Source organism: Trichomycterus rosablanca, chromosome 24, assembly GCF_030014385.1.
Source record: "Trichomycterus rosablanca isolate fTriRos1 chromosome 24, fTriRos1.hap1, whole genome shotgun sequence".
In the NCBI taxonomy this organism is placed as follows: domain Eukaryota; kingdom Metazoa; phylum Chordata; class Actinopteri; order Siluriformes; family Trichomycteridae; genus Trichomycterus; species Trichomycterus rosablanca.
Genome location: NC_086011.1, coordinates 18,220,616 through 18,242,549, shown reverse-complemented (window position 1 = coordinate 18,242,549; position 21,934 = coordinate 18,220,616). Strand labels below are relative to the sequence as shown.

Sequence of the window (21,934 nt, the reverse complement as noted above, 5' to 3'; positions counted from 1 at the left end):
AGCAAGAAGGTCCTGCGTTTGATCCCCAGGCGGGGCGGTCCGGGTCCTTTCTGTGTGGAGTTTGCATGTTCTCCCCGTGTCTGAGTGGGTTTTCTCCGGGTGCTCCGGTTTCCTCCCACAGTCCAAAGACGTGCAAGTGAGGTGAATTGGAGATACAAAATTGTCCATGACTGTGTTCGATATAACCTTGTGATCTGATGAATCTTGTGTAATGAGTAACTACAGTTCCTGTCATGAATGTAACCAAAGTGTAAAACATGAAGGTAAAATCCTAATAAACAAACAAACACACGTGAAGTTTGTTAGTTTACTTTTATATTTCTATTCCACTGCATTTTTATTACCTAAAGTTTGTTAGTGTACTGTCACTTTATGTTATAAATGTCTATATACTTTTTCTATATTATTTTACTACATCTAACTATGTTGGCACCTGCACCAAGAGAAGTTCCTTGTACACCTGGTACGAATAAATAAAGATTTTGATTGTAAATATTACTGTTTTATTCTCAAAATATTACGACTTATAAAACTATAAAAATATTAACATTGGCCCTAAACAGTGACCTTAATCTTAGCATTTTGTGACCAGCATGCAATTCCACTTTCGTCCACACGATGGCAGTAAAACTGCATTATTATAAAACCCCGTCCAACTACAGACTCTTGTTCAGATAAATCTGAAGTTACACTTTTGTCCACATGATGGCAGTAAAGGTACAGCGCTGGATGCTGGCAGTGACCACATGCTAATGGCAAGCTCTAGCAGTGTTGTTAGCACTAAATCCGAGTAATTAAAGACAAAGATTTAAAACAATTATAAATAATGACGCCAGTAAAAAGTGTGGAAAGTGTTTTTTGAGGTGCCTAATACCAGTTGAGCATTGTTTGAGTGCCACAGCTTGTTGTTGACTGTGTCATTTAATGCTCACATTTTACCATCTTATAACGACATAAATGTAGAGTAATATTATTTCATTTCAAAGCATAAGCCACCAACTTTACAGTGCTGTGGACTTAAGCAGCCTCCACAACTGACCTGCAGCAATTACGTGATATGATATGTGTGAACTCGGACCAAGTGTTTCCAACACCTTGTAAAATCCTCGCCAACAACAATTAAAGCTGTTTTAGGATCAGTATGGGGTCCAACCTGGTTTTAGTATCATGCTATGATACTGTGTATTGTACCAGTGGCCGTGGGCTCGTGATACTTGGAGGTGCAGGCCACACTTCTGTCCTAAAAGACAACTGGTCCTGTATATTATTCCAAGTTTGCAGCTTAGCTGATAAAAAGCTAGAGAACCGGCGGCAATATAGCAATACAGGTCACGTACTACTAGACATACATTTTATCACAAAAGTAAGTATACCCCTCACATTTCTGCAGATATTTAAGTATATCTTTTCATGGGACAACACTGACAAAATGACACTTTGACACAATGAAAAGTAGTCTGTGTGCAGCTTATATAACAGTGTAAATTTATTCTTCCCTCAAAATAACTCAATATACAGCCATTAATGTCTAAACCACCGGCAACAAAAGTGAGTACACCCCTAAGAGACTACACCCCTAAATGTCCAAATTGAGCACTGCTTGTCATTTCCCCTCCAAAATGTCATGTGATTTGTTAGTGTTACTAGGTCTCAGGTGTGCATAGGGAGCAGGTGTGTTCAATTTAGTAGTACAGCTCTCACACTCTCTCATACTGGTCACTGAAAGTTCCAACATGGCACCTCATGGCAAAGAACTCTCTGAGGATCTTAAAAGACGAATTGTTGCGCTACATGAAGATGGCCAAGGCTACAAGAAGATTGCCAACACCCTGAAACTGAGCTGCAGCACAGTGGCCAAGATCATCCAGCGTTTTAAAAGAGCAGGGTCCACTCAGAACAGACCTCGCGTTGGTCGTCCAAAGAAGCTGAGTGCACGTGCTCAGCGTCACATCCAACTGCTGTCTTTGAAAGATAGGCGCAGGAGTGCTGTCAGCATTGCTGCAGAGATTGAAAAGGTGGGGGGTCAGCCTGTCAGTGCTCAGACCATACGCCGCACACTGCATCAAATTGGTCTGCATGGCTGTCACCCCAGAAGGAAGCCTCTTCTGAAGTCTCTACACAAGAAAGCCCGCAAACAGTTTGCTGAAGACATGTCAACAAAGGACATGGATTACTGGAACCATGTCCTATGGTCTGATGAGACCAAGATTAATTTGTTTGGTTCAGATGGTCTCAAGCATGTGTGGCGGCAATCAGGTGAGGAGTACAAAGATAAGTGTGTCATGCCTACAGTCAAGCATGGTGGTGGGAATGCCATGGTCTGGGGCTGCATGAGTGCAGCAGGTGTTGGGGAGTTACATTTCATTGAGGGACACATGAACTCCAATATGTACTGTGAAATACCGAAGCAGAGCATGATCCCCTCCCTCCGGAAACTGGGTCGCAGGGCAGTGTTCCAGCATGATAATGACCCCAAACACACCTCTAAGACGACCACTGCTTTATTGAAGAGGCTGAGGGTAAAGGTGATGGACTGGCCAAGCATGTCTCCAGACCTAAACCCAATAGAACATCTTTGGGGCATCCTCAAGCGGAAGGTGGAGGAGCGCAAAGTCTTAAATATCCGCCAGCTCCGTGATGTCGTCATGGAGGAGTGGAAAAGCATTCCAGTGGCAACCTGTGAAGCTCTGGTAAACTCCATGCCCAGGAGAGTTAAGGCAGTTCTGGGAAATAATGGTGGCCACACAAAATATTGACACTTCAGGAACTTTCACTTAGGGGTGTACTCACTTTTGTTGCCGGTGGTTTAGACATTAATGGCTGTATATTGAGTTATTTTGAGGGAAGAATAAATTTACACTGTTATATAAGCTGCACACAGACTACTTTTCATTGTGTCAAAGTGTCATTTTGTCAGTGTTGTCCCATGAAAAGATATACTTAAATATCTGCAGAAATGTGAGGGGTGTACTCACTTTTGTGATACACTGTAGCAATAATGGCTACTGCAAATCCATCATCTAAAGACATGAAGACATTGTGCTTTTATTATACTGATAAAATCACTGATAATGAAACGTTATGTTTGGTGTAATGTTATTAATGTTTATGAAAATATAAACTATTATAATTATATGGCTAATTACTTTTGTTTTTTTTAGAAATCATTATCAAGTGATATAGTAGCTTTTAGGCAGTAATTCACTGTAAGTTTTTTTCATTATTATTATTTTGTAGGCTGGATTATTATTTTTCTTTGTGTGTTTTTACATGTATTAATTACTCATTAACTGTTAAAATAATGTCTAAGAAGGTCACATCTAAATAATAAAGGTCTAAATAAGGTCACAATTAGACTAAAGCGATTATTAATGTGTCATCTTGTACCATACCAGCCTAAAAACGGCACTGTCACATGTTTATCATGCGGCCTGAAGCCTGTTACAGTAGCAGCTCATACAAAAGACACAAAAGCAGTAAAAAAAAATAGATTTACGCTTTGTGTGATATTATGCAACACTGAACAGGTAGCATGAGGAGCAGCGTGGGTTTACATGTGATGAGTGGCATTTCACATTGTACTGGACTAGTAATCAGAAGGTTGCCGGGTCAAGCATCACCACTGCCACTGAACAAGACGCTTAACTCTCAATTGCTCAAATTGTATACGGGCACAGTTGTAAAACGCTAAAAGCAGCAAATGTTTAAAAAAAATTTAAATGTTTTAACGGGACCATGACGGAGTTCTAAGAATGCAGCAGCTTCAACGAATGACCAGTCACTGTGGTGACAGATTTTAATATAATGTCAGACACGCAGAACACTATTGTTTCCTCTCACTCTATCATCAATATTAATAAAGGAACCGGGCAGATTGAAAATACTGATTGTTGTTAGATACTCAAGCTGCTTGAGATGCTCGTGCACGTCACGTATTTCTGTGTGTCAGGTCCACCGAGAAACACGAGACCTGGCCGATGAGACACAGGTTATATCAGAGATTACATAAGAACCGGCTGAGAAACAGGCACATGGTGTCTACAGCTAAACGTGGCTTATAAAGACCAGGAACACATGCGGCTTCTCCACAGGAAAAAAATATCTTTATTAATACTTTTTAAATGTGTGTCAATATCATTTCCTGACAAAATATATACAACAAACAACCTTCTGTTAGGTCCCAAAATAAAAATCCCAAGTACCTCTTGCTATACAAAACTAGTATATGGTTTAAACATTGTACATTCACGTCTTCTCGCTCTTCTACACAATCCAGAATTTATAATAATTACACGTTATAATTTTACTGCTTTTAACAAGTCAAGGCAACAGCATGAATAAAGATCTGTCTTAATTTGACCAGAAGTGGACATGACACGGGTGGATTAGATTCAACCTCCAGAGTTCTGTCTATGTACATGATCTGCATTCGACACGAACCGCCGATGCAGTGGGTCACGTATTAAAATGAGAGATATGATAAGCTTTTACTCAAGGTATTTATTTACCTCACAAGCATCTGTCTACTCGCACAAACAAGAATAAATTACAAACTCATGATCTCTCTCTATAGGAATAAAAGCTGGCTGTGACTACACCCTTATTTACAGGTTAAGCTGTTTCAGGGCCCCGCAAACGTACGTGAGAAGAACCGGAGTCCGATCGACAGGAAGAGAGAGGCTGTCGTTTAATGTAAAAAGCTCTGGTCAAGTAAAGCAGACCGTTATTTGGAAGCATTCTAGGCTAGAAGAGCAGTCTTTGTTTTCAAAGCAGTCACAGAGGCTCGACATCATGGAGCCTTAAAAAAGCAGCATCTACAGGAACCTCTCTAGTCTAGAGCTCGTGTTTTACATTCAGAACAGAAAGGTGTGTGTGCAAAGGGCCGCGTCTATGTTTTATTTCACAGACTGTCCGCACATCACATTTTGGAAACGGGTTTATAAATGTATACAGTATATATATCATTAAAACATTCAGCTCATGTGCGGGGGGAGCAGATGCCCCCCTGGCGCAGTCCTTCCTCAAACCAGACTCAGCATTGCTCATCGTTTTCACAGTGACTCGAGAAGCTGCACCCCGACTTTCCTCGCCGGTTCGCTCCATCTCAGCGTGGCCAGCGCGCTTCCCGGCTGCACGGTCTGTCTCCCGCGTGTATGTTCATGCCAGTAATGTAGGGAGTCGGGCGCTGGGCTGGCGCATGTTTTCGTGGTGGTAATTAGCACTGGGGAAAGGGCAGGGCAGCGGTATCCGGACAGCTCTGCTCATCATCCTTTCCCCCGTTTGCGTTTCCTCCACTCTTGAGTTTAAAGTTCAGAGGATCTAAGTGTGCATGGGGGGAGAGGAATTCTACACAGTTCAGTCTTTGGTTTCCAGATTTAAAGGGGGAACATGTTTCAGGGCATGGTGGAGAGCAGGTGAGTCCATGGGCGTATGAGGGCCGGCGGGGGACACTACTCTGTGTGACATGATCAGCGATGGGGGAAGTTTTTCAGGAGACAGGACTGCTGTGGGTCCCCCCATTCCAGGGTACAGCATGGGCATGCTGCCTGGGTACCAGCACTTCTCCAGGACGGGAAGGTAAGCGGCTGCAGCCGCCGCCATCGGTGGCAGGACGTAGAACGGCACACAGAGAGGCGTGGGTGGGTTATGCGGAGAGAAGCTTGCGTACCCGGCGTGAGACTCGTCTTCAGAAGAGTCCGTCCTTGGCCGCTTGGCGTTAGGCTCATCCCACTCCTCCTTGATGCCGTATTTCAAATCGGTGCCCTCTTTGTCGTAGTAACTCGGCCTCTGGGCTTTGGACTCGCACTTGTCCTTGTCCGGCTCTCCGCCGTAGCCGCTGTCGGTGTCTGTATCGCTGCCGCTCTGCTCGCTGCTCTGCGGATATGTTCTCTGAATCACAGGGACGCAGTTTTTCGTGCGACCCTCCGGGATCCGGACCTGCTGCGCCGCGGGTTTCTCCCGGACCTCCGGGGCCTTGCGTCCGAGGGGGGGCGAGTCCGGCCGAACGCCGACGGGGTGCTGTAGCAAATCGGACGCCACCCTGTGCAGATGGTTGATGATGTGTGATGGGCTCAGGTCCTGGGCGTTCTCCTGTCTCGCCACATACTGGAGAACCTCCTTGGCGCACAAGTGGAAACCAGAGCGGAACATCTCCTCACTGCTCTCCGTGTTCTCGTTCTTGTAATCTCCTGCAAGATGAAGACACATGATGTATGAGAAGAACATAAAGATCATCTCACGTCTCTCAGAACTAAACATTAGATCTGCTGTATGTCGGAGAGGTGTTTATGGGGTATCATGGTTTCACATCAGACTCACCGATTTGTATTCCGTTTTGCAGTGAGATGATTTGCTGCTGCTGCTGTTCCAGCAGGCTGTTGAGCGCTTTCACGTGCTTCAGCGTCAGCTCCAGGACCACTGCCTTCTCCAAGTGGCCGAGAGTCTAAAAGAGGGAATCACTCTGATAAGCGTGTTTATTTTGGTTATGCAAAACTCATCATGTTATATAAAATTACCAGAACTGAGTTACAGGGTGGACGCAACCATTTAGAATAGAAATAAAGCTGAATGCATCAGATCAGATAAGATTCATTTACATATTAATCACACCTAATTCTTTAACTTGGCTTATCATAAAACTGTTCAACTGTTTCAATTTTCAACTGCCACCTTACAGCAAGAAGGGCCTGGGTTTGATTCCCTGCCAGGCAGCCAGAGTTTTTTCAGTGAGAAGTTTGCATGTTCTCCCTGTGTCCGCATGGGTTTCCTCCGGGTGCTCCGGTTTCCTCCCACAGTACAAAGACGTGCAAAGTGTGTGCTCTGTGATTCCTGTCTTTTGCCCAATGAATCAGACCCACCGCAACCCTGACCAGGGTAAAGCAGTGGTAAAACAGACGATGAATGAATAAGTGAATGCATTATTGATATTTAAAAAAATCGAGGAGGTCGCACAGCGGGTAGTGTAAGTACGCGAGTGGCCGAGTGTTTGGTGCCACGACATGCACTGCGCTGCCAGTCTATTCGTAGGGTGTTCCTGCCTCGTACCTCGTGCCAATTACAAGCGATGCCAAAGCCACCTCAATTTTTAAGCGGTAAGACAAACACATGATGAATTTATAAAAATATACGACTTAATTCATGTCAACAGGAAAGATGAAACGTTTACAAAAGGTTTAACGACAATCGTCTGATAAAATGTTGAATTGTTAAAGCCCTGAATGAAACCTGAGCTTGGTTCAAAAGTATATGGACAGCATTTTTACTAGATTTTACATAACATTTCAAACACTTGCTTGCTGTTTTGAACGTTTATGCAAACACGTGTGCAAATATAAATAAAAATGGAGTTTTTTAATAAGGCTTTATTTTATTATTGTTTTAAAGTTGCCGGATGTTACACTGCAGGTGGCGCTGCAGACTTTATCTCTTCAGGTGTGGTCTGGTTTAGTGTTGTGACACTTACAGACAGTTTGAGGTTTTCGGGCAGCAGGTCCTTCAGCTGAGCGATGCACTCATTGATCCTGTCGCGTCTTTTCTTCTCGATCAGGCGGTGCGGGAGCTTGTAGGTGTCCTGCGCAAAATACGCAAAACTTCAAATCTAAATAATTTAGCTTAGAGAATAAAATGTGTAAGAAATAAAGACACATGCTGATTGTTTAAGAGCTGGTGTGAATAAATGAAGAACAGGAGGCAGTTTATTCTTAATATATTAATTAAGCCGGACTTGGAATTAAAAACACTGTATATAGAAATAAAATGCGCACAAACTTCAATTAAATTCTAATTAATCAAGATTATACCTTGCTTTCCTCGCCTCGTTTTATTCCTCTTCTTGGTTTGTACACGTACATGGGAAAATCCAGGCTACAGAGCAAAACAAAACAAGTATAAATATGAGTATGAATATAATATAAATATAAATAAGAACTCTGATGGACACCAGGGTTGCGTCTTAAGTTCCAACACGTATGACACATCATGCTATATTATAATATACTGTAATGAATCTACTGCTAATATATCACACACATAACAACAGAATAGTAATAATTAAAATGTGTTTTATATATAAAAATAAAAGAAACGCGCTTACCCAGGAATGGCAGCCATGTCCAGCGGGTTCTGTTTGGCCAGACACGGAGGAGGCTGCGCGCTCGTAATCCGCTCCATGTGGAAATGACGCTTTATTTTACTCAGATGAATCGATCAAGAGATTAAAAAGTTCCTCTAAAAGCTTCTGATCATCTGCTCGTGTAACCTGAAGCGAAACGTTCCGGTCCTGTGTTGAGCAGAAACTTTCCAGACTGATCTGCTGTGAGGAGACGCGGCGGCGGCGGAGCCTCGCTGGTGGTGGAGACGCTCCGGTCGATGGTTAAATGTGTACGAGTGCCCGTGCGCGCGCGCGTGTGTGTGTAAGAGTGTGTGTGTGAGCGTGATTAAGAGTGTGTGCGGGTGGGAGTGTTGCACTACGTGTTAAATAAAAAGCCCTGTGACTGCAGACACGTCTCTCCTCCTCACCCCGTCACATGAGACTCACGTGTCGGACGGCGCTCTCAGCAGCTCCCGGCCCCCCCCCGGTTCGGCCTCCGGTTCCTCCTCCTCCCTCCCTCCCTCCCCGGCACAGGCAGGTCCCGTGTACAACCACGCGCTTCTGCAAGCACAATGTGGGAGGCCAAAAGCGACAACACGGATGACCATTTACATTTTTGACATTAAGCAGACGCTTTTATCCAAAACGACTTACAGTACTGTGACAGTACACAGTCTAAGCAATTGAGGGTTAAGGGTCTTGCTCAAGGGCCCAACAGTGGCCACCTGGCAGTGGTGGGGCTTCAACCAGCAACCTTTTGATTACCAGCCCAGTACCTTCACTGTTAGGCTACAACGTGAATGATAACAATATTAAATTATAGAAAGCTTCAGTCTGGACACTGAAGAAAGACACAGACATGCGCATTTAAGTTTTTGGGAACGCGTGCATCAGAAAACTGCTAAAAATAATAATAATAATAATAATAATAATAATAAATATTTTTATTTATAAGCGCCTTCCAGGAAACCCAAGGACACTGTACAACTACAGACCTAAAACAGCATGGAAATGAATTAACATACATAAATATATAAATAAATAAAAATAACCAACAACAATCCATTTAATAAAACAAATTCAATAAAACAAAACATAAGCAAATTAAAATTACACATCAGGAAAAGCAGAAAGAAAAACAAGGGTCTTGAGCTGTTTTTTAAAGGAGGTATCAGACAGGTAAGGAGTTCCACCTCATGGAGGAAGATGATCACCACTGAGTGCATGTACAAAACAGCCAGAACAGAAAAGGAGCTACTGAACCACATTAAGTCCCGCAAGTTGTTACTTTGGACACCTGAGATTAAGCTGCACTGACATCAACATCACGACATGGATTGCATTATCGGGGGCGTCTTCTACAGGTGACACGAGACAGAGCATTGGAGAAAGAGCTGACCCGTCTGTGCAGCCAACCATCACAAAGCGATGGCATGACGTAGCTGTTCAGTTTGCATACACGTTTACCCCAAAATTTGTGAAAGGGGCAAAGCAGTCAGTGACCCCCATAAATGTGCAGCAGACAGTTTAATGACATGATACAAATTCATACACTGTGTGATTTTAACTCTTTATCCTGGTCAGGGTCACAGTAGGTTCAGTTTTACCAGAATCACCAGCACAGTGCAGTAATGCACCCCGGACAGGATGCCAATCGATCTCAAGGCATCGGGCCATCTCCCCACTCCTTCAGACATAGCCAGTTATGTCTGTCTGTAGACATCTGACTGTCCAATAGCTTGGCTGGTGATTCGAACCCTGGATCCCAGCGGTAGTGGCCTTCTACATAATAAATAAGGTTTGCAGCATTCTCATAATGAACCAAGAGTCACACTTATTTTATGCACAGCATTATATGTAAGTGTTTTTTATTATTATTTGCTTAAACCATTTAAAGTTCCTTTTTTGGTGTGCAGCCTCAGACAGACAGGCATTTTTAATGCCATTTTTGGAGTTTCAGACCCTCTGATAGTGGCGCTTGTGTCATAAAGCTCTGATAACTTCATGTAATAGAACAGAAATGTCAAGCTGCAGTGCTTCACCTTCTATACGTTTGCTATAGCATTTCTATAAGTACATAAAGGTCAAACACAGCAACCAGATATTTATAGACTCTTTTCTTAGTAGTAAACAAGTGTTGTGTTGAGAAAAAGACCAGAAATCCTTATTAGTGTGGATACAAAAGCATTTCTGTACCTGCCACACCACGAATGTCACTTGATGCCTTATTTATGATGCAGTACTGACCTGTTTTTCTTTAAATATTGATAAAAAGAACTAATTTTGATATCACAAAACTAAAGTTTTGGCAAACATACAGTGCATATATCTATTTCAAATGCCCTGATTGGAAAGGTTTTAGACATAATTATATCAAAACTCTCAAACAAATCTCCCTTCACACCACATTTCAAAGTGATCATGTGACAGTGGAGTTGATTAATCCAGTCCAGTCTGAGCACTTGTCTAACACGTTTTTTTCGAGGTGTGTGTGTGTGTGTGTGTGTTTGTGTGTGTGTGTGTGTGTGTTTGTGTGTTTGTGTGTGTTCACACAATATTCTCTTTGATGGTAGTTTTAATTTCTTTACGTTTGAATTGCACAGAATTCAGTGAAAGCTATAAAAATAAATCAGGTAACAAACAGCGTCTCATAACTAACTGTCAGTATTCAGACGCGTTCTGCCTCCCCACAGTCACAGTCATTATTCTTCATTTTTGCTCCTGGTGTGAAATCAGGGTGTTTAAAGTGGCTCCTGATTGGCTGTCAGGTCCAGTTTATAAATGTGATGCTGTGAGCAACCGTGGCTGAAAAGAGCATCGAACCCCCTCCACTAACATTCTGATTCCCTAAACACACAAACCCTGTTTAACTGCATGTTATAATGATCACATTATTACTGTACATGTATGACCAAAAGTATATGGACACCGCTGCTGAAATATTGAGCTCAGACGTGTTTCAGCCACTTTTACTGCAAACAAGCACATGAAATAAATATTCTCTCAACTTGGTGTTTTGGCGACAGTTTGGGGAAGGTCCCGACATGACTGTTCATACTGACCACAAAAAATAAAGACATACGTACATAAAGACGTGGTTTAGTTGTTTAAAAACTAGTCGCCACACCACCATCTGTGTTTAGTTTTTATTTTATTATTTATTTGGATCAGTAATAAAAAAAAAAACTTCATGGTTTTGAAGTCCATTATTAAAAATATTTAAAACAAATAGCTGGGCTGTTACACATACCTGCTTTATGTGATCAGCATTTGATCATGTTATACATAACAGTTGAGTTGTATGAAGTCAGGATTTCTTGTCTGATACTTCTAAATGATGCCAGATTAAAATGATAATAAATTAATTAAGATATACAAAATAGTTATGTTGGTACAATTCGATTACCATCAGTAAAAAGATTAAGATTTTAAAAGTTATGAAATAAATATGAATATATTTAGATTAGTGAAGGTGCAGAATGTGATTTCTTTTTATTATTAAATCTTAAAGATCTTAAACACATTTTAAAGCTCCTCTTACTGACCCAAATACCTCATGGATTCGTGAAACGGGGATTTTATTCCGTACAGTCATCAAAAACATGCGTTCATACATACACGCACGGTGTTTACTGCAGTAACAGTCCCTGCTGCACTTTATCTCCTGTTTGTTCAGATCGGTGCTAAATGTCACAGGAGCAACATGAGCATCATCAGGAACGAAGCATGATTCTTGTTCACCACAGAAGGGGATTTCAGACATCATGACGACACATCTACAATTTTTTTAATCTGCTAATCTCTCCTGTATAAAGAGTAAAGTCTGTTTATTGTGGTGTTTCATCAGCAGAATGTTTCAGTTATACTAAAGTGTCCTGCTAGATTATCATCAAACCATATTAAGCTCAACTAGAAACTAAAAATTTACCCCCGAAACATGCGATGAGAGTCTAGCGTACCTGTTAGTGCACTCTCAGTGCAGGTCCCAAACACGGATAGAAATATGAAGGGCATCTGGTGTTAATACCGTGGCAGGTCTGGTATGTGGACCAGATTTGCGGTTGCAATCCCTAAATACAGGACCAGCCGAAAGACACTTTTAATGTAAATACAAGCTTTTTAAACATTTTTAACTTTTTTAGTATGATCAAGGAATCAAGGAATATTTACTCATTCATCACATTATATACCATATTAATGTCCATGCTTGGTTTGTTAAAGTAATACAGCAGTACCTTGTAACTCAACGTCCCCTAAACTCAAAATCTTTGAAACTCAACGCCCTTTGTCGAGAAATTTGTACCTTTAAACTCAACGTGTTCAGTTTGTTTTTTAAAGAAATATAAAATTTTTTCCTATCAACAATGAACAGTTGCTTTGTTCAGCGCTCGGCTTGAGCGGTGCAGTAAAACATCATCAAAGTGTGAATATGTGGACGTGAATATATGGACGCATTAACAGGTTTCCCAAACATCCTTACAGGAAAAAATACCTCAAAACTCAACGTGTTCAGTTTGTTTTTTAAAAATGTATTTATTTAATTTGATCGATGCAGTAAAACATCATCAAAGTGTGAATCTGAGCTGAATCTGCATCAGTGTGGAATAAGAGTCAGATCCGGTGTTACAGCTCCACATGTGTCTGTGTTTATCTGGATTTTCCTCCCTGTTTCACTTTTAAACTTGTGTTACAGCTCGAGGTTCAGCAGCTTTTTATTTTAGTGTTTGTATATGATATTTGTGTCATTCTCAGTGTATAAGTGTCAAAAACAACCTCATTATTTTAAATGAGTCTAAAATATCTGCAGCTCCACGAGACCATGAACGCATTAACAGGTTTCTCAAACATCCTTATGGGAAAAAATACCTCGAAACTCAACATCTTTAAAACTCAACACCACTCCCAGAACCAAGGGACAATGAGTTTCAAGGTACCGCTGTACTAACAATAAAAAAAATCACGTAAACATCTATATTGCACAGATATTCTTCTATACTGTACATGCAGCAGAAACAGAAGCTGAACTCAGTTTAAAGGTTAATTCCACATTTTATTAAATCCTGTTGGATGGATGTGCAGTCTCGTTAGCTCTACATCAGGATAAAATGAATCTCTTAATAACATTCATTTCTATAAAGCCTCCAGGTAAACTGTATCTATACAAAAGCAGAGACTAGACTAACGTATATACACGGCGGTGTGAGCGGCGTTCTGAGCGCTCACTCTCTCCTGTAGAGAGATTATTACACTGTCAAGCTTTCGCAAAGTACTATTAATACTATAGAGAGACGTTTCTCCTCCACGATCTCCTCGTCTCTCACAGCAGGCACATATAACACGAGGCTCTAATGAGCCTAAAGACACGGGTTCTATTATTTATAAATGTTCTATATATTAATGTCATCTAGCATGAAAACAGAAGCTAGGCTTACCAAAGCTAAACAGCTTCAATGCTTTAATGCTAATCTTATTTTTCACCAAACACAAATATGACGACCTGTTAAACCACAGATTTAACATACAACAGAACTAATAATAATAATAATAATAAAACAAAGCAGAGAAAACTAAACGTCACGCTGTGGTGTGTTATACAGTCTCTTTAAACAACATTAACGTTTAAAATAAATATAATAATACAGTACAGAAAAACAACTCTGCTTCTACGACATTACAGTACGATCATCAGGCAGAGAAAAATCATCGTACACGGACGATCGTCTCTCCAGGACACATTACAGCTCAGAGGTTGCATAATTATTATAAAGTATTAATATTGCACAAAATACAAAAATAAGACATAAAATACTGCTTCCTGTACTGATCGAGTACAAAACGCTGTTTTACCCCAAACACACACACACACATTTCTGAGCAGTCATACTGTCCTGTAAAGCCCCAACATCCAAGTCTTATTAACATGATCTACATTTACTGCCATGTCAAAACGTTTGGCACCCAGTTTAACCCATGAAGAGGCAAAATTCATTAAATATATCAGGATTTTTACATAGTTTATTATTTTACATAATTTCATACACACACAAACTCAGGCAGGTTGTTGTGGGTTCGCATGGGGATGTCCAAGGAGGCCGATCCTCTGCTTCTGTTTGCGCTGCTCTGTCATCTGTCAGGGGACACACACACACACACACACACACACACACACACACACACACACACACACACACACACACACACACACACACACACAAGGTTTTAGGTTTTTTCCTACTCCAGGCACTTTATATATCATACAGCTGGTACATCAGTGTACTTGTGAATAAATGTTTCACATAAATGTTTTAAATACATAAAATATTTTAATTACAAATTCAAACCTTGTTTTTCTTAATACACAACGTATCTGACATGTCAAAAATTGGAAGAAATAAAATAATGCTCCATCATGGTTCAAATATTTGTACATGTTGGTTTCAGCTGTCTTTTTTGGCAAAACAGAACAAAAACAGCAGCCAAAACATCCAACACCACCTGACCCTCAATAAATGATTTATCAACTATTTGTATTATTAAATTTGCTCATTTTTGTGCTAAATACAGCCAGTAAGCAGGTTTAATTCATTACACAGGAAGGTGAATTTACAGAGGAGTGCTGGCTCATGGCACGGTGTGGTGAACTGTGGCTTTAGGCAGTTGCTCGTGCCAGGAAACACCACCACCTATGACACTAAACACCACACATGGCTGCAGAGATCTCACGATTCATTCTTTATTCTAAAGTTCTCAGTTCTAAAGATGCGTGGAGGGTACGTCTAACACCTGATCCATCTCTAGCCAAACCTGCCAAATCCTCTGGAGTTGTAATCAAGTCTATGTAGTTTTTCAGGGTGGAGGAGATTTAAAATGCACGTTTGTTTCCATGATGTTTTTATGATTAGGACTGTAGATGGTTAGAAAAGTGAAAGGCGGTGGTATTCTGGTGTTTTGGTGTTTTACTTGACCCTGTTGTTTCAGGAACCTAAACGATCATTTCCTCTGTCTGGGAGTCAGAAGAAGTTCTAGTTCCTCCTAGACACTTCTCATTTATTGGTCTTCTAATCACCAGATGCACCGTAAACATGTTGTGCTCCTGTGCTACGGTATTTACGAGAAACCGTCCCACTTCCAACATGCCGTAGTCTATTTAATAAAGACTTGGATCGTGTTCGATCGTCTCAGCGAGCCGCATTATTTACACGTGGAAACAAAGCGAGCTGTTCACAGAACTTGGTCTGGAACAGAAAGCTGATTCAGAGTGAAACGACACTTGGCCTTGTGATGCAGGTGAAAGATCATCTCAGTAGCACACGTGTTAGTGCACTGATCACACGTGAACAGGGGAGAGAAAGTAAGTGAGAGATGTGTATATACAGTGTATATATATATATATATATATATATGTATATATATACATATATACAGAGAGAGAGAGAGAGATGACTGGTTGCTCTTTGCTCTAATAGGTTTTACTTAAAGCTCTGATATTCGGGGTTGATTTTGTGAGGTCAGTCCTTCATACGCAGCCCTGCCGTATCTGTGAACTTTATAGGTATATAGGAATATAAAATATGTTCATTCTGGTTTGGTTCCTTCAGTGTTACACTATGATGAACGATAATACTCATGAAAATAAGGACATTAGTGAGCAGAAGAGTTGCAACTAATGTTTAAAACATCAGAATATTTATTTATTAGGATTTTAACGTCATGTTTTACACTTTGGTTACATTTAAGACAGGACAGGTAGTTACTGCTTACACAAGATTCACCAGATCAAGTTTTTAATGTCAAATTGTATCTCCAATTCACCTCACTTGAACGTCTTCGTACTGCGGTAGGAAACCGGAGCTCCCGGAGGAAACCCACGCAGACACAGGGAAAATATCGAAATAAGATAAAACCTTTGATGATATTTGGTTACATTCATGACAGGAACGGTAGTTACTCATTACACAAGGTAATATCGAACACAGTCATGGACAATTTTGTATCTCTAATTCACCTCACACTTGCACGTCTTTGGACTGTTGGAGGAAACCAACAGTCCAACAGTCCAACAGTCCAGACTGACCAGCAATGTGGTGGGTTTTTTTCTGCTCAATTTGTTACAACTAGCTTATTAGATCTAACTGAACACATAACAATAATACTACTAATAATAGTTGTTGTTATTATCATCAATAATAACTTCATACATCAAGACTATTGTATTACTCATCATAAAAATGTCAATTCTGGCTTGGGGTGAAATCTAAACACACATCCTGCTGCTCTGGACAGTAAGCTAGCATGCTCTTAATGGCATTTCTATCTAAGAGATCAAATTAAATAACATCCTACGCGTGAGGTATCAGTACGAGGCAGTAAGAAACACGCTGCACCAAAAACAACATTTGAATCTCAAATGACTTTAACTCGACAAGTTCTGACTTTCTGAAGCCGTAATTCTATAACGTGCTGATGTTATTCCTCACACTGACCAACAGTATTTTAGTGATGATTAAATAAATTAAATGCACTTTTACTTCTTCTCCATGATTTGAAATACCTGACGAATGCAGCATGATCATCGGGGTCCGTGTGTTTACTGGGTGTGTTGATGACGAGGTCGGTCTCTTACCTGCTCTTTAAGCTCGGTCAGTTGGCTGGACAGGTTGGAGACGAGTTTCATGGTGGACTCGAGTTTCTCCTGCAGATTCCTGATCTCGTTCTGCTCACCTTCTGCGTCGCTGCTCACCAGAGACATGGCTCGCATCCGAGGAAACCAATCCAGGTTGTGGTCCTGTTAAAATAACACACTTTTCATTATACATGATCTGTCATGTGACCGCTACCTTAATTTGTTCATTCTGCTGGTGGATCCCTGATTGCAGTCGAGGTGGGTATCCTCCGACCCGCACGCAGCCTTTTGCGGGTCTGCACAGGCGCCTCTTTATCTGCCAATCAGGGTCCTCACACAGCGTTTAAAGACCCCACCCACATAGTCCGGTCATCCTGCCCTAGCAGAGACGTGTCTGCTGCAGGCACTGCCAATTATGCCCGCTAGATGGCGCCCAGTCGACCGGTGGCAGCGCCGAGTTTCGAACCGAGGAGTTCAGAATCTCGGCGCTGGTGTGCTAGCGGAATATCCCGCTGCGCCACCTGGGCGCCCAATTTGTTTGTTCTTGTAAGATTTATTTTCGTTTAGTGACTCATTTTACTTGGGTACATCTGTAAAGACAAACATTACATTAAATTTGGCACTTTCAGTTCGGTTTTCTGTGGCTAAATCTCTAATCTAAATCTTTTTTGCACCTTGTTTACTTGTTTGCTCACATTTAAATGTATTTAAAATACTAAATTAAATCTTATTGTATTTTGTGTATTTGTTGTCAATTACTTTACTGTGATTTCTACCCCCTCCCTCCCCCACCTTTTAGTTATGTCTGCCCAATTCTTCTAATTAAACTCAAATAAAAAAGCAGCACTCGTCAGATTTACGGCTTTTTGCTTCGAGTTCTTGCTAATCAGCTTGATCTTTCAGACTGCAAATCCTTTTGACATCTGACCAATTTTCAACATGTAATTGAGTTCCAGCACAGGAAATAAGCCGGAGTGTCACATGTGCTGAAGCTCTTTCTGAACTTTATCTACACACACAGGCTGCAGTGTGTCCTTACCCAGGGTGTAATACTGATCCCATTTTACTGAGGAATCTCACAGATTATCCTCCCTAATTTCATCAAATCTAAACATCCAGGAAACACATTGTCGTGCTGCTGTTTTATGTCGAGATGAATTTGAGCGTGCATTCACAGTCTCCAGCGGGAAACCACCATCTCTCGAGTCAAGTGAGAGGCGAAACAGCAGACAATGTCGCTCATTTATAGGATTTGTGCATGGCTTGGCAAGCGCACTTCCTGTTGATCTCTCGGCAGAGTTTTGGCACCGTGCACGGTGAGGCAGTTAGTAACTCGCTCTCTGCAGTCGACCCTCCTGCCAATCAGTGTAAACATGTCAACAACATTCTAGAATTCTGACCGTGTAACAGAATTAAAGCTATTTAATCTCTTGATGATTTTAACGACCTCTTCCCTGGAGATCAGCGGGTCATGAGCTCAGAATCCTTTCTCGATATGAACGATAGATTTCTTTGGAATCTTTATTGTTCTGTTCCAGCACATGTGGGCTCATATTAAATAGCAACAGAGGCACCTGTGGATTTAAAAAAAATAAAATAAAAGGAATATATAAAATACAGACATAAAGTTAGGCAGCAGAGAGACAGAGAGCCTGAGTGCTCTTGTGAAAGGTCACTCCAGTATATTCCAGCGTCCCTGCCAGAAGTGTTTACACACACAAACACACCAGTAAAGCTGAGGGGGGCTGTTAGAACGTCAGAACTACAGGGTTTGATACTACGTGTTTGATTTAAGATCATTTTCTCAAAATATAAACAAAGAAATTAAAGCTACTGGGCAGCAACAGGTAGTGTGGGTGCCATACAGCACCAGGGTACTGGGACGAATGTTCACAGTATTATTAGAAACAACACACAAGTCTATAGAACATAAAGCTATCATGGGTTAAATCAGGGTATTTTTCCAATAGATTTAGTTACAGTTGTATAGTTATTATTTACACATCTTCTATTATTATTACTGTAATTATTATAATACATACCCACTGTAATTCATATGCTTATTGTTATTATTACTATTATGTATATAGTACGATGTACATAGATATAATTCCATAATATGTAAATAGCTATAGTTATAACTATATATCAATATTAATATTAATCATAGATATATGTTAAGATATTCTCTGTTTTTCTTTGCACAGTGCTACTATTTGCACTAACTGCATTTTGTTGCCTTGTACCTGTACTGAGCAATGACAATAAAGTTGAATCAATCTGTCCATCCAGCCATCTATCTATCTAATATGCTTAGTTATGGCTTTCAGATTAATTAAACTCACTTCTTGGGTAAACATCTTGCTACACCATTTGACCTGCTGCGAGCCTGCAAGCCCAGATTTTAACAATATTTTTCACTTTTCGTATTTTTAAGCTTCTAAAAGCAACTGTGAAAGTGAGAGAAATTGAATTGAAACTAATTCTGACATGTGAGCGTGTGTGTGCGGCTGGACTTTCCATTATTAAGAGCAAAAAAAGGGATGAGAAAGTTACAACAACCTATTTTCTTAATCTGTTATTATCAGATTCTAATTATTATCATGAATGATTAGATTCTCCTATCAGATATTTAACATACTGTAATAACCAGAAGTCCAGAATTGAACACACAACCGTAAGCAATGAAATACGTTCATTTACTATGATGAATCAATTTAATGTATAAGTTTATACTATATCTCATTATTTTTATACATGAAAGCAGCGCTGGCGCCGGAGAGTTGTGCTGTTGACCAGTGTTGTGGGCAGGGAGGATAACACGCTCTGCCCTGAGCTGTGTGCTTGGCAGAATGAGGCTTTATTTGTGGCTGTAAGATAAAGTCCCCTTTCTGTCACCATCCACACAAACAGGGAAATCACGCAGCCAGTGCTGCACAGACTCTCACACTCATTCTGAGAATAGAAGAGGTGTGTGTTTGTCCGTGTTTGCGTTCACTTTCCTCCACACACACACACACACACACACACACACACACACACACACACACACACACACACACACACACACACACACACACACACACACACATGTAGATGTTTGTGTTTAATGTGTCTGGCTTTCAAACCACAGCATCCTCGGCTTTATTAGCTTTGCTGCCTTCAAATGTTGAAACAAAACTCTTGTTCGTAAATGTATAATAAGTTTAATCTTTAAATGCTAACTGCTTTCTATCATCAGCTTGTCATTAATTTAATTTGTTTACTGATTCAAGGCTAAATATTGTTTACACAAATTTAAGGGCCTTGCTCAAGGGCCCAACAGTGGCTGCATGGCAGAGCTGGGATTCGAACCCTCAACTTTTCAGTTGATAGCCCAAAGCTCTACCCATAAGGCTACCACTGTCCCAAATTAATAAAAGCACATTTTCATTATTTTAAAAGAGTATTTTTAAACAGGTTATTTTATTTTGACTGTCAATAACTTGCCCACTTGAAAAAATACAATATAAAAATAATATTAAGCTTAAATAGTCTGTATACTTCAGACTACACAGTAGAACAGTGCACCCTGAATGTTCATACAGGTACTTTGCAGTAATATAAGGATTTTGATTCGCCTTTCTGGTCAGTATATGAACAGTTACACCTGAGATTTCTTTTAGATCCCCAGATTTTGGCTTGTCTTCCACTTATTAATGCCATTTTGATATTTTTAAAGCCTTCCACTGCTTGGTAAACATCTATTAGGTTCATTTTTAAATTGTCAGCAAGCTGATTAAAGAGTGTTAAGTGTTTGAACAACTATAATTTATGACCTGACCAACAGGTTTAAACTAACGGGATGAGTTCTGATATTTAACATTAAAAAGGAAAGTAACCGTGCATTAATGTTTAAAGAAAAATACAACTATACATGAGAAACCGTCATCACTGACACCTTAGCTTTCTTCACAGTTTCTCAATAGGAATGACCATTATTTTCTGGTGAACTGCCTTTTTCTCACCAATAAAATAACAATATAAGATTAAAAATTAGTGTTAAATAGTGTTAAGGGTTATCGTTAGTGCTTGACCATTGTTAGAGTTACCTGTTAGTTGGCTTCTGCTGTGAATTAACGTAGACAGACAGATCAGATAATCATGCTTACTAAGACCTGCAGCTAAAGCACATGTTTTTAGTGTGTAACATGGACGTCTGGTGGTCAACCGGTTAAAAAATACCCTCATGAAGTAGACAGTTCACTTTAAGGAAGAGTCGCCCAGGGTTAGGTAGGTTCACTGATTCCAAACCACCCCCTCTTACACCATAAGCAAATAATTTGATAAATAATGATTTTATTCTAGCCTGTGATTCTAGCCAATTAGGACTTTGTAACTTGTGTGTGTGTGTGTGGATTTATTTTTATTATAAAGTTCTTAATAAGCAGCTGGACTGTCACTCTTAAGAGTTTAATACTGGGGGGTAACTAACAGCCTGGCTTGTTTGCTGACCTGTCTGAGACATGACCTTGTGTCCATTTTACTGTCAAATATAACAAGCAGGCTTTTTGTAGATGCATAATGTACAAATCATTATAAAGTTTTCCAAGTAATACCACTTTAGGGAGCTTATACTGGGCTAACCTACTAGTAGCCGTTTTTTCTCCTAAACGGATGGTTGTTTGGTTAAAGTTTCTTTATGAATATATAAATATCACATCCACTATTATTAATGCTACATGTACGGACCCTGTCAGAGAGACCGTAGCTAAATTGAAGGAGCAGGTACAGTAACGCACGTCATGAGTCAGACTGCAATCCTCACTTCCTCTGCTTTCAGTTCTTCAGAAAACAGAACTGCAGCTATTTCTATGAAGAAAAAAAAAATCCCACTAAACGTGAATATAGAGATTACTCAAGTCCACATCCGTTTTCAGTGGGCACTAACATGGAAACGTGGAGGCGGGTGAAATTAGCACCGGCTCTGTACGTTTCAGAGGTATCGTCAAGAGTTTGGTAGCCGAGTTTTAATAATGCGAGGGGATACGAATAATAACTCGCAGTGAGAGTTCTGCTGAATGACTGTGTGTGCACTAGACAGCACGGTCAGTGTGTGTGTGTGTGTGTGTGTGTGTGTGTGTGTGTGTGTGTGTGTGTATGAGAGAGAGAGAAATAGCACCAGTGTGTGATTACCACCACAGAACAACACACTTTACTATATTTGTTGCTTTAATGGAAAT

The 21,934-nt window shown here is 40.5% G+C and overlaps 2 protein-coding genes across 8 annotated transcripts in view; both read right to left on the bottom strand.

Annotated features, from left to right (window-relative positions):
- Nucleotides 1-4,081: 4,081 nt before the first annotated feature.
- Nucleotides 4,082-8,447, bottom strand: bhlhe40 (basic helix-loop-helix family, member e40). The gene is made up of 5 exons (XM_062986883.1): nucleotides 8,093-8,447; nucleotides 7,800-7,863; nucleotides 7,463-7,570; nucleotides 6,319-6,442; nucleotides 4,082-6,188 (listed from the first exon to the last, which is right to left on the bottom strand). The coding sequence occupies exons 1-5, from the start codon at nucleotides 8,167-8,169 to the stop codon at nucleotides 5,356-5,358; spliced, it is 1,206 nt and encodes a 401-aa protein (XP_062842953.1). The 5' UTR covers nucleotides 8,170-8,447; the 3' UTR covers nucleotides 4,082-5,355.
- Nucleotides 8,448-13,118: 4,671 nt separating this feature from the next.
- itpr1b (inositol 1,4,5-trisphosphate receptor, type 1b) overlaps nucleotides 13,119-21,934 on the bottom strand; it is a 98,657-nt gene continuing 89,841 nt past the window's right edge. For all 7 annotated transcript variants that reach the window (XM_062986974.1, XM_062986979.1, XM_062986976.1 and 4 more), the window contains 2 exons: nucleotides 16,713-16,874; nucleotides 13,119-14,216 (listed from right to left, as the gene is read on the bottom strand). In XM_062986974.1, the coding sequence (XP_062843044.1) occupies nucleotides 14,139-14,216; nucleotides 16,713-16,874 (240 nt within the window). In that variant the 3' untranslated portion in view covers nucleotides 13,119-14,138. The remainder of the gene's footprint in view (nucleotides 14,217-16,712; nucleotides 16,875-21,934) is intronic.

What these genes read in the sequence shown, in the direction of transcription:
- bhlhe40 (XM_062986883.1), bottom strand. Translation starts at nt 8,169, where the DNA reads ATGGAGCGGATTACGAGCGCGCAGCCTCCTCCGTGTCTGGCCAAACAG. An exon ending in GACATGGCTGCCATTCCTGG is followed by an intron (nt 7,864 to 8,092) that starts GTAAGCGCGTTT and finishes TTTGCTCTGTAG; the next exon opens with CCTGGATTTTCCCATGTACG. An exon ending in GCAAAACGGAATACAAATCG is followed by an intron (nt 6,189 to 6,318) that starts GTGAGTCTGATG and finishes TTCATCTTGCAG; the next exon opens with GAGATTACAAGAACGAGAAC.